General features: G+C 57.8%; 1 protein-coding gene across 4 annotated transcripts; it reads left to right on the forward strand.

Moving 5' to 3' along the window:
• Positions 1 to 3178: 3178 nt before the first annotated feature.
• Positions 3179 to 6186, forward strand: LOC105488425 (Ly6/neurotoxin 1). 4 transcript variants are annotated; one of them, XM_011752444.3, is made up of 5 exons: positions 4140 to 4308; positions 4499 to 4765; positions 5086 to 5301; positions 5507 to 5614; positions 5844 to 6186. In XM_011752444.3, exons 3-5 carry the CDS (start codon positions 5250 to 5252, stop codon positions 6038 to 6040), a joined length of 357 nt encoding a protein of 118 aa, XP_011750746.1. In that variant the 5' UTR covers positions 4140 to 4308; positions 4499 to 4765; positions 5086 to 5249; the 3' UTR covers positions 6041 to 6186. The 4 variants fall into 4 exon arrangements, 3 of the variants coding, with proteins under 3 accessions (XP_070923803.1, XP_070923802.1, XP_011750746.1); XR_011606647.1 differs by lacking the exons at positions 5507 to 5614; positions 5844 to 6186 and having other exon boundaries at positions 3186 to 4308; positions 5086 to 5252; XM_071067702.1 differs by lacking the exons at positions 4499 to 4765; positions 5086 to 5301; positions 5844 to 6186 and having other exon boundaries at positions 3179 to 4308.
• The last annotated feature ends 5126 nt before the right edge of the window (positions 6187 to 11312 follow it).

An 11312-nucleotide genomic window follows, 5' to 3' on the forward strand; every position in this document is an offset into this window, starting at 1 on the left:
CACAGGATTGAGGGGTGGGGCCCCAAGGCACAGATGTTGAGGTTCGGCCAGCACCCAGGGGTGGGGCACTGACCCTGTCATGGGGTGCATGGCTGACTCTCCTGGCCCATCACCAGGATGCAATTTTCTCTATGCCTTAAAAATGGAAATGCTAAAAGCAGTCAAAGCACAAAGTCCAGACAGAGGGCAGCTCTCAGGGAGACTGCAAAAGCGACCGACGAGGTCCTCTGACAAGGGATCCTTCCTCCACCTGCTCTGAACATCTACTCTCCTCACCATCCAGTCGGGCCTGAGCTCCCACCAGAAAGGAAGGAGCATTATTTGGTCAGGTCAGGGGGGCCCACGAGCCTCCCTTCATGCCCAGTTTGGGCAGCCAGATCCCACAGACAGCTCGAGGGGCAGCCCCAGCCGCCCACCCCACTGGGAGCCCCCAACTCAGGAGCAGCTAGCTTTGGTTTGCAAGAGTCCTCTCTCTGGTCCTGCCATCCAAGCCGGACTGGGAGGGTTGCTGGGGTCCTCTTCCTGGAAGTGCATTCTCAGACACTGGTCTCATTGATTTTTCTCTATTTTCTTTTTCTACCGCACTTTTTATTTTTATTTTTTTAATTTTTGCTTTTATTTTTGCTATTTTCTTTATTTTGCTTACCTTGGGTTTGACTTGCTCTTTTTGTTCTAGTTTCTGAGGGTGAACATTTAGGTAGTTTTTTTGGAGAACTTCCTTCCCTTCTAAAAGAAGTTTTACTTCTTTTTTTCTTCTAAAAGAAGCATTAGTGCAAAATTTCCCTCCAGGGCCCACTTCAGCTGCATCCTTTGTCTTTGATGAATTGTGTTTGCATTTTCATTCAGTTGGACATATTTTCTGATTTCCTTTTTGGTTTCTCCTTTGACCTATAAGTTGTCTAGAAATATGTTGTTACTCAGTTTCTAAATATTTGATGATCTTGTAGATATATTTCTGTTATTGATTTCTAATTTAGCTCCATTGTAGTCCACGCAAATAATTTGTATGATTTTAATCCTCATAAATTTACTGAGATTTGTTCTATGGCGCAGAATACAGTCTGCCTTGGAGGACATTATCGGTAAACAAAGGTGTGTTTCTCCTCTGTGAGGTGGAGTGTCCTATAAACATCAGTTGGCCGTGTTGACTGGTAATTTGGTCCACATCTGCTTCCTTACAGACTTTTTGTCTATCTTTATCATTTCTTGAAAGAGGAGTGTTGAAATCTCTGTTGTTGTGGATTTTCTTTTTCTCCTTTCAGTTCTATCAGATGTTGTTGGTGTTTTGCTTTGTGTATTTTGAAGCTTAATTGTTAGATGCATACATATTCAGAATTGCTAAGTCCTCTTCATGAACTGATCAGTTTGTCATTTGGTAATGTCCCTCTTTTTAAATTTTTTCTTTCTTTCCGGTAGAGACAGTGTTTTGCTGTTTTGCCCAAGCGGTCTCAAACTCCTGGCCTCAAGCAATCCTCCCACCTCAGCCTCCCAAAGTGCTGGGATTACAGGTGAGAGCCACCACACCTGGCCGGTAATGTTCCCTCTTTATTTTTGATTATAGTCTTTGCTTTAAACCTACTTTGATATTGACGTAGTCATGCCTGCTTTCTTTTAATTGGTGTTAGCATAGTATATCTTTCTCCATCTTTTTATTTGTATCTTAATTGTGTTTTTATGTCTGGTGAGTTTCTTGCTGACAGCATATACTTGGCTGTTTCTCTTTTTATCCAATCTGACAACCTCTGTTTTTAACTGAGATGTTTTTGTTTGTTTCTGAGGCAGAGTCTCACTCACTCTGTCACCCAGGCTGGAGTGCAGTGGCACCATCTCAGCTCACTGCAACCTCCGCCTCCCACGTTCAAGCGATTCTCCTGCCTCAGCCTCCCAAGTAGCTGGGATTACAGGCATCCACCACCATGCCCAGCTAATTTTTGTATTTTTTAGTAGAGAGGGAGTTTCACCATGTTGGCCAGGCTGGTCTGGAACTCCTGACTTCAACCGATCCACCTGCCTCAGCCTTTCAAAATGTTGGGATGACAGGTTAGGATTACAGGTGTGGGCCACCATGCTCAGTCTAATTGAAGTGTTTAGATGACATAGTGTCATTATTGCTGTGGCTGGGTTTAAATATATGTCATCTTGCTATTTGTTTTCTATTTCCTTTCTCCTCTTCTGCAGTCTCTGTAACATGTGTTTTTATAAATAATTCTGTATCATCACCTTTGTTGATTTATCAACTAGAGTGCTTTGACTTTTGCTTTTTTTTTTTTTCTTTTTTTAACAACACTTTAGTGTCTTAGTATGGAACTTTGACTTACTAGTCTGACTTCAAGAAGTAGGAGACCACTTCACATGCAGTAGAACAGATCTACAACAGCGAACTTCCATTGTCCCTCTCCTGGTCTACTTGTATTACTTTTTTTTTTTTTTTTTTTTAATTTGACACAGGGTCTTGCTCTATCACCCAGGCTTCAGTGCAGTAGTGTGATCACAGCTCACTGCCACCTCCACCTCCTGGGTTCAAGTGATTCTCCCACCTCAGCCTCCTGGGTGCAACCACAGGTGTGCACCACCACGCCCAGCTAATTTTTTGTATGTTTTTAGAGACGAGGTGTCTCTACGTTGCCCAGCCACGCCTGGTCTAGAACTCCTGGGCTCAAGCGATCCATTTGCCTCAGCCTCCCAAAGTGCTGGGATGACAGGTGTGAGCCGTGGTGCCCAGCCTGTACTACTGTTATCATACAACTTACTTCTACATTTGCTACAAATTCCTTAATACATTGTTATTATTTTTGCTTTAGGAAATCAACTACCTTTCAAAAATAAGAAAAAAAATTACCTTCCATTTCCTATTTCTGGTGTCCTTTATTCCTTTATGTAGATCAGTATTTCTGCCTGAAGAACTTCCTTTAACACAAAGGTCCCCAACCCCCGGGTCACAGACCGGTTAGGAACCACGCCACAAAGCAGGAGGCGAGCGGTTGGCAGGCAAGGGAAGTTTCATCGTATTAATTCGTCGTGGTCTGAGGCTGAAGCCTGCGACACACTCCGGTTCTGACCTATGCGTTTCTTTCACGCCTCTTATCCACCAGAGTGTGAGCTCCATGGGGTGGGAATATTCTGGAACGTCGGCTGGTTTTACTCTCTGCCCTCTCCCCAGCTCCTGGCACAGGAGGGCGCGCATTACCTGTCGGCAAACAGAACCACCGACTGGCCTAGTTTGTTGGGGACCGAAGGGGCTCTGGAACCAGAGCCCGCTTGCCCAGAAGGCATGGGGTATTCTGTACCTCAGGCCCACAAAAATGTTCTAAAGAAAAAAATGAGCTTTAGGGTCGAAGAAAAGGTTTTATTTTTCTTTCTCACATTGGAAAAAAAATGAAAACTTTCGGACTCATGAAATTTTATTACATTTTGCCAAAAACAGAACCAATAATGTAAGTATTTAAAGTTATGTGAAGACAATTATTTAATGTTAACATTATGATGGTGAGAGGGACCACGGAGCACGGGGCTGCCTTACAGGCCTGCCTTCCAGCTTTGCTCGGGGGGACCAGAAACGGGGGCGGAGCGCGGGGGAGGCAGGCGGAGGCCATGGGCAGCGAAGCGGGCGCGCCAAAGGGCACCAAAGGGCGCCAGTTCCGGAACTACTGGGACTGGGCTGGAGGAGCGCGGAGCCGGGGCGGCACCGCTGGTGCCAGCCCACGAACGACGCGGTGGGGGCGAGTGGGCGGAGGCGGCTGCAGGGAAGGCTGGGCTGCCGCGGGAGCCGGTGAGGACAGCCTGCGGAGTGCCCGGGCGGAACACGTGGGTCTGAGGGTCGCTAGGGAGTCCCTGCGTGGCTGCCCGTGTCGGCGATCCAGATGCCTGGGCTGGCCTCGGGGTCCCAGCGCTGGCCCGGCGAGCCGACGGTCCGGGGGGCGGGGCCGGGGCGGGGCCTGCGGTGAGCTCGGCTCGGCGGGTGCCCAGGAGGCGGGGCCGGGCCGGGGCGGGGCCTGCGGTGAGCTCGGCTCGGCGGGTGCCCAGGAGGCGGGGCCGGGCCGGGGCGGGGCCTGCGGTGAGCTCGGCTCGGCGGGTGCCCAGGAGGCGGGGCCGGGGCGCGGCCGGGGCGGGGCCTGCGGTGAACTCGCGCTGGGCGGGCCGTTCCGGGGGCGGGACTGGGCTGGGCGTGCGGTGAGCATCCAGCGATGCGGCACGGGTGCTGCGGGACGCACAGACACGCGTACAGTTAGACCGAGGCAGGCACCTACTGGCGAGCGGCCGCGGGTGACTCCCAGGCGCGGCGGTACCTCAAGGTGGTGAAGGTCACAGGTGAGGTCACCCTGAGAGTCCCGCTCGCGCCAAGAGCCCTCCCCTCCACCCGGGACCGCAGTGTTTGGGGCGGGGCTCTCCGAGAGGGGGCGGGAAGCTCGCAGCCGCAGGCCTGGCCTCACCCAGGCCTTTGGCATCCTAGGGTTGGCCTGGGCAAATGTGTCCTGAGAGACGGATTTGTCGTTCTCAGGAAGGCGTAAGTTTAATTTAGCTCATCCCTGCTGGGGAGCTTCTGCGGTGGCCGAGGACTCAGACAACCCTAACCAGGGCTCTGGAGGTTTTCCTGGAAGAGGGGACCCCAAATAGGGACACCCCAGAGCAGAGGGGAGGGGAACAGCGAGAAGAGACCCAGCCCTTGGGCCCAGTTCTGCCGTGGCCAGCCATCCGGCCCCCAGGGCCCTGCGTGGGATGAGGTTGCAGACCACCTCCAGAGGACCTCTGTACCAACCACCCCCTGGTAAAATCCTTGTTTAGGCCTGGTATTTAAGGCCCCTCTGCCCACCCCCACTCCTCTAGCACTGCCCCTCATCCTCCCCCCCATCTCTCCTCCGTCCAGCGCTACAGGCTGTTTTGAGCTTTTGCAGGCGCTGGTCTCTGATTGAAATGTCCCGATCTCTTCTCCCTTCTTGTCCCCTCCCAAGTGTCTCCTCCTCCAGGACCCTTCCCTGACACCCACTGAGTTGGGTGGCTCCTCTGCCCACTGTCATCCCTGCCCAGGCCCCCCATGGGTCCTTCAGGCCCAGCACTGACCACCTGTCTTTGCCACCTGCTGTGCAGGGCTGCAGCACTCCCAGTAGACCAGGAGCTCCAGGAGGCAGGGCCGGCCCCACGTCCTCTGTGCGCCACCCTGAGTTGGATCCTCTGTGCGCCACCCCTGAGTTGGATCCAGGGCTAGCTGCTGTTCTCCTCCCCACTCTCACGCTGCCCTCCTGCCTGCAGCCATGACGCCCCTGCTCACGCTGTTCCTGGTGGTCCTCATGGGCTTACCTCTGGGTAAGATGGACAAAGGACAGAGGGATGGACAGACCCACGTTGAGGGAAGGTGGGCTGAAAGCAGGGAAGGAGACCAGAATTCCCAGCGACCACCCCTCTTTCTAGCCCCCTGCCCTGGGGAAGGTGATGGGCTGGGGACCTGATGGGCTGGAGGAGGGGCCTCTCATGTTCTGCGACCCCCGTTCCCTTCCCACCCATCTGCCAGCCCCAGTCCAGGCCTTGGACTGCCATGTGTGTGCCTACAACGGAGACAACTGCTTCAACCCCATGCGCTGCCCGGCTATGGTTGCCTACTGCATGACTACGCGCACCTGTGAGTCTGGGGGCCCTGCGTGGCCCTGCCTGGGGAGGATGAGGGGGAGGTTCTGCCCTGCCCCTGAGCATGTGGAGGTCCTGAGGAAGGAGGCTCTCCTGTCCCCGGATGCTGTCTAGGAGCTCTAAGCTGAGGGGCCCTGCCCTGATGGCCTTGGATGCTGGTGTGGGGCTGGCTGGGCCCCCTGCCCCTCTTAGGGGAGCTGGCTCACTGCCCTGCCCCTCTGCAGACTACACCCCCACCAGGATGAAGGTCAGTAAGTCCTGCGTGCCCAGCTGCTTCGAGACTGTGTACGATGGCTACTCCAAGCACGCGTCCACCACCTCCTGTTGCCAGTATGACCTCTGCAACAGCGCCGGCCTTGCCATCCCGGCCACCCTCGCCCTGGCCCCCGTCCTCCTGGCCACCCTCTGGGGTCTGCTCTAAAGCCCCTGAGGCAGACCCACTCAAGAACAAAGCTCTCGAGACACACTGCTGCACCCTGGCACCCAGTTCACCCTGCCTCACTCTCCACCCTCCCTGCGACCTCCTCAGCCGTGCCCAGGGCTGGGACTGTGGGCAAGAAGACACCTGATCCCCCCCAACCACCACGCGACCTCACTTCGAGGCCTTGACCTTCCGATGCTCTGTGGGATCCAAAAGGGCTGGGGGCACTGGCACAGTGCTGTTTATGGGGAGGGGCCCAGTCAGGAAGGGAGCGCTGATCAGATGGGAGCTGTGGCCAAGTCCACCTTCTGGGAAGCCCTAGGAGAGGCCCCTGCCTCAGCCTGCCCTGGGTGTGCTGGGGCACAGGGAAACGAGGACCTCCCCCAGGTGGGGTGGTTGGGGGGACTCTTAGGAGGAAAGGCTCTTCCAGGCCTAGGAAGGCTGTCACACTTCCTACTGAGGCCAGGAGCTGCCAGGGCTGGTGCGGGATCAGGGCTGTGGGAGGAAGGCCTTCGGCACTGGCCCCTGTGCTAGGAAGGCTGCCAGGCCTGCATTGGAGCCACCCCCTGCAAGGGAGGGGTGGCCATGCCTCAGCAGGCCCCAGTGCCCCCGAAGCTGTAGAAGCTTTTCCAGGTCCAGCAAAGGGTCTGTGTCCTCTCAGTCAAACTCCTTGACATTTCCCACCCCCTCATGGGGAGGGCGCTGGGCCTGAGGCTGGCAGGACCTAGGGCCTTGCTATATTTGGTGGGTCCTGGTTGCTGACCTGGCCAGCGCTATTCCGGGCAGGGAGGGAAAGGGGCAGGGCAGGTGGCCCGCTGAGGCCTGGTCCCCAACCACAGCGGGACCTGGCCGAGCAAGGCAAAGGACACGGGATTGGGGGATGCGCCCACAGGCTGGAAGTTGGGAGCAGCCTGGGGCAGTGCGGGGGCAGGGGTGGGGAGGGCGAGGGCTGGAGGATGAGACCCAGCCCCTCCCCACCAGCAGGATGCACACAGTGAGTGGGTGCCTCCATCACCTTCCACCTGGGACTGCGTCCATGGGGAGGACAGGGTGGAAGCTCCAGGTGGGTATGAGGACTCCCAGGGACCCCACCCCAGGCCTGTGAAGCAGGGTTCAGCCCAACACCCACCAATTCGTCCCAGATGCAGGTAGCCCTGGGAGCATCTGCCCCCGCTGCAAATGGAGCCATTGGGGGCATGAGACCTTTTGGTGCCAGCAGTCACGCTGCACCTGAGGCCCCCACCTGACCAGTGCTCCCAGCTCTGGTGTCCTTGGAGGAGCCCTTCAAGCCATCCCGCATGGGCAGGATGGTGACACGTCCATGCAGTGGGACTGCCCCGGCCCCAAAGTGTGGCCCTGGTCAGGGGAGCCCCTGCTGGGAACTGCATCTCCAGAGCTTTGATGCAGGACCCCTGGGGGCTCGGGGAGTGAGAGGCTCCACCCCAGGGTCTCCTTGCAGTGAGTGTATGTGCAGGCCTGCCTTCTGCTCCTGGGGCTGGGGCTGATGGTCCAGCCTCAGTCTCCTGAGGACAGGAGGGGTCAGAATCTTGCTTAGGGCACACCCAGCTCCTGTTGGAGAAGGGAAGTGCCGGTCTCCTGCGAAGGGGCGTTGGGTGGGAATGGGCCCAGAGTGGGAGGAACGTGACTCCCCAGAGGGAAGATAGGCATCATACTGGGCCAACAGCTGGGAAGGGGTTGCTGCAGCACAGAGTAGGCCTGGGCTCCCCTCGCCCCTACCCCCAGTGGTTGTGGCTGTAGCACTGAGCCTGGAGAGCGGGCCCGGCCCGGGGTGGCTGGGAGGCTGCCAGGTGCCTCCCAGAGCTCCCAAGGGCCCACACCTGCAAGTGCCAGCCTCAGGGCAGTGCCCAGAGGAGGCCCTCTCAGCTGCAGCCAGCGAGGCCTTGGGATGCTCCCTGGGAGGGAGGCGGCTTTGGGCTCCTAAGTCTGTGGGAGAGGCCGGGAGCAGTCACTGCGCGCCTTGCGCAAGCCCATTGTCGGTCGGGTGGTTTCCTCAGCTGGGCTGGGAGGGGCTCCAGGATCAGGTCCTCCCTGTCTTGCTTCTCAGTGGGGTGATGGGGAGGAGACCTGGCCACCCAGCGCTTAGGGGCAGCTGAGAACAAGGACCTGCTGGAGCTGGAAGTGCCGTGGTGTTGAGGGGTGGGGTGGGCAGCTTCTCACACCTGCCTCCTGCCTCCACCTGTCTACCATTCCCCCACCCTGACTTGTCCCAGCCCAATGCTGACAGCACTGCCCCCAGCCCCATACATGGTTCTGCCTGGCTGGACTGCCCTTGGTACCTGGCATAGAACACACAGAAGGCACTCGGCTAATGCTGGCCAGGCCCGCTCATGGGGAGTGCACGGCTGTGCAGCACCAGGGAACCGGGACAGCAGCGCCGGCAGAAATCACAGCAGTAAACTTGTCCCGGTTGTAAGCATCAAGGTGGCAACGGACATGGGTCCCCCCACTGCACTGTGGCCCTGAGCACTGTATAGCAGCCCTGCAATGGGAGCCATTATCTTGTCCCTTTGACAGAGGAGGAAACTGAGGCACAGGGAGGTGAAGTAGCTGCCCCCAGTAGTGCCTCCTCGCTTACTCACCACCCCCTGTACCACAGTGCAGCCGCTTCTCCCACCAGCTGGGGTTCCTTGGACCCCCAAGCCTGGGAAGGGGGAGGTGAGTTTACAAAGTGGAGAACTTAAAAGGAGAAAAGCGGAACCAGAGGTCTGAGAAGCCCTGAGTGGTAGAGTAAGGCCTCCAGCGCTGCCTCTGGGTGCAGGGCAGAGTGGCAAAGTGAAGGGGGAGAGGCACAGGGCACCATGGGGGCCCAATTCCTACTTCGGGGATCTCTGTGATAGAGCCGAGGGTCCCCTTCGTGGGGGTAGATGCCCAGGGCTAGCCGTTCCCACTGTCTGTGTGGACCTGAGTCCTGGACATGCCCAAGTGACTCAGGAGCGGCTGCTTGGGCGGGCTCGGGCACCCCAGGATGTTATACATTCTGGGAACTGGACAGGAGCGGCTGCTTGGGCGGGCTCGGGCACCCCAGGATGTTATACATTCTGGGAACTGGACAGGAGCGGCTGCTTGGGCGGGCTCTGGCATCCTAGGAACATTCTGGGAACTGGAATCAGCCACTAAAGAAATTGTAGCTGTAGGCGGTGACCCTGGGAGTGGGACCTGGGGACATGGCTGGGTCAGCATGGGGACACCTGGCTCCAGCAGGGGCTCTGGTCTGTCCTGGGGTCTTTGGGGCCAGGGCTGCGGCCCTGGGCAGGCTTCCTCCAGGCGGAGGTCCTGGGGAAGTGGGGGAGCCAGGCCGGCTGCCGCCTCCCCCACTGTGTAGCCTCTAATTTGTCATCTCCCATGAAGGCGATTTGGTTCGTAATTCTGAAACTCTGAAAGAGGTCGAAAGAAGCAGAGAGGCCCTCGGTGGATATGCCGAGCTTTTCTGCTGGTGCTTTGTCCCACTACTCTGGGTGGCCTGTGCTCCTCTTCGAGCCTCGGTTCGTGGGGAGGGCCTGAATCTGCCAGCTCCTCTCAGGATCTCCTTCTCTCCGGGCCCTCCCCAGCCTTAAGGAGCCTCCCAGACAGAAGGGTGGACAGAACCACCTGGGCAGCCCGAGAGACATGCGGGAGTCCTCCTGTGGACAGCCCTGCCAGCTTCCGCCCAGCCCCAAGCTTCATTTGCATCTTGAGGAGTAAGGGTGGTGAAATGGGAATGCTGGTCTGGCTCAGCTGGTCGTGGGCATAAGTGCCGGCTGGATGGATGGCATCTCTTCCTCCTGTCTTATGTCCTGGGGTCCAGGTGCTTCCCAGCGCCATGCCCCTGCTGCTATTGCTTGCCCTAACCCTCACCCTAACCAGGACATGGACTTCCACCCGCAGGCCACTCTCCCTGGCCCACCATGTACCCAGCACCCAGGAGAGCTCCAGTGTTGTTTCACCAAGCCATGAATAAATCAACAGATTCACGTTGTCTGTGCTTCTCTCCAGCCCCACTGCCTTGGCCTGAGCTCAGGCCTCACCTTTCCAGCCTGGCTGGGCTGGCACTCCGGGCTCCATGCAGCCACACTCCTGTCTACCCTACCTGGTCCAGGCCCTGGGCTTTTCTTGCCTCCAAGCCTGACCTCTCCTTGGAGCCAGGTACAGGGAGGGAGACAGGCAGGGCTCCTGGGGCTTGCTGAGAATTGCCCCCAGTTCCGTGGGAGAGAGGCCAGCACCCCCGAGGGGCAGACAAGCCCCTGGGGAAGGCTGGGGGTGCAGAGTAAGGGAGGCGGGAACCCCCTAGGACCCCATCCCACCATCTCTGATTTCTCAAGCTATCTGGTTCCTGACCCCAGCTTCTCAACTGCCCCAGGAAGGAGGACCTGCATCTGCCAGCCCCTCTCTCAGGATCTCCCTCCTCCTGGGCCCACCTCCCAGCCATAAGGAGCCCCCTAGACAGAGGGGTGGACAGAAGCCATGTGGGCAGCCCAAGAGACGCACAGAGGTCCCCAGGTTGGCAAGGCTAACTGGTTACAGACAGGTCCTTTGGGGCCCCAGCCCCTCACCAGCCTTTGGAGGAACAGCCGATGGCTCCCGCTCTCCAGGGTGTCCTTTCTGGGCTCTTACCTTATCCTTGGGGCCCCTTTTAGTGCCAAGGGCCTTTCTGTCCCCCGACTCCTGTGCACAGATCCTGGAGCATCAGTCACAGCGTGACAATGGCCGTGGTTCCTTGTTCGGATGACAGACGACGGAGAGGCGGCTCACAGCCATGCTCCCTCTGCGCTCTCCCAGCCCTGGGGGGTCAGGATGGGAAAGTTCTGACTTCTTTGGAGGAGGTCTTGTCATCGAACTCACTCTAGGGTGGGAGTACGGGTGAAGACCTCTGGCTTACACCCAGCCCTGAGCTTCATGTGCATTTTGAGGTGTAAGGGGTGGGCTGGGTGCTGGTGCCTGAGGCCCTCCCTCCTTCCCACCAGACCTTCCTTCCCAGCCGCTGAGGGAGACCGGCCTGTGGCCGTCGCCTGCCTGTTGCCAGGCCATTTTATGGGATCCTCAGTCCCGTCAACCAGGGCTATCCTGCTTTACCGACAAGAAGAGATGGCTCATGAGATTACACAGGCCCGCCTGGAGGCCTAACCAGCAAGCTTTGGGGCCAGGTTGGCCCCTATCACCTGGACCCCAGCCCAGATCCTTGGCTGAGCCCAGCTGCCCGGTGACTCAGACCCACAGAGTCTGCTGAGCGGGCGAGGGCCAGGGCGGGGTGCCAGCAGGTATAAGGCAGCCGGCC

Source organism: Macaca nemestrina, chromosome 8 (genome assembly GCF_043159975.1).
Source record: "Macaca nemestrina isolate mMacNem1 chromosome 8, mMacNem.hap1, whole genome shotgun sequence".
Lineage (NCBI taxonomy): Eukaryota > Metazoa > Chordata > Mammalia > Primates > Cercopithecidae > Macaca > Macaca nemestrina.

What these genes read in the sequence shown, in the direction of transcription:
- LOC105488425 (XM_071067702.1), top strand. Translation starts at nt 3,481, where the DNA reads ATGATGGTGAGAGGGACCACGGAGCACGGGGCTGCCTTACAGGCCTGC.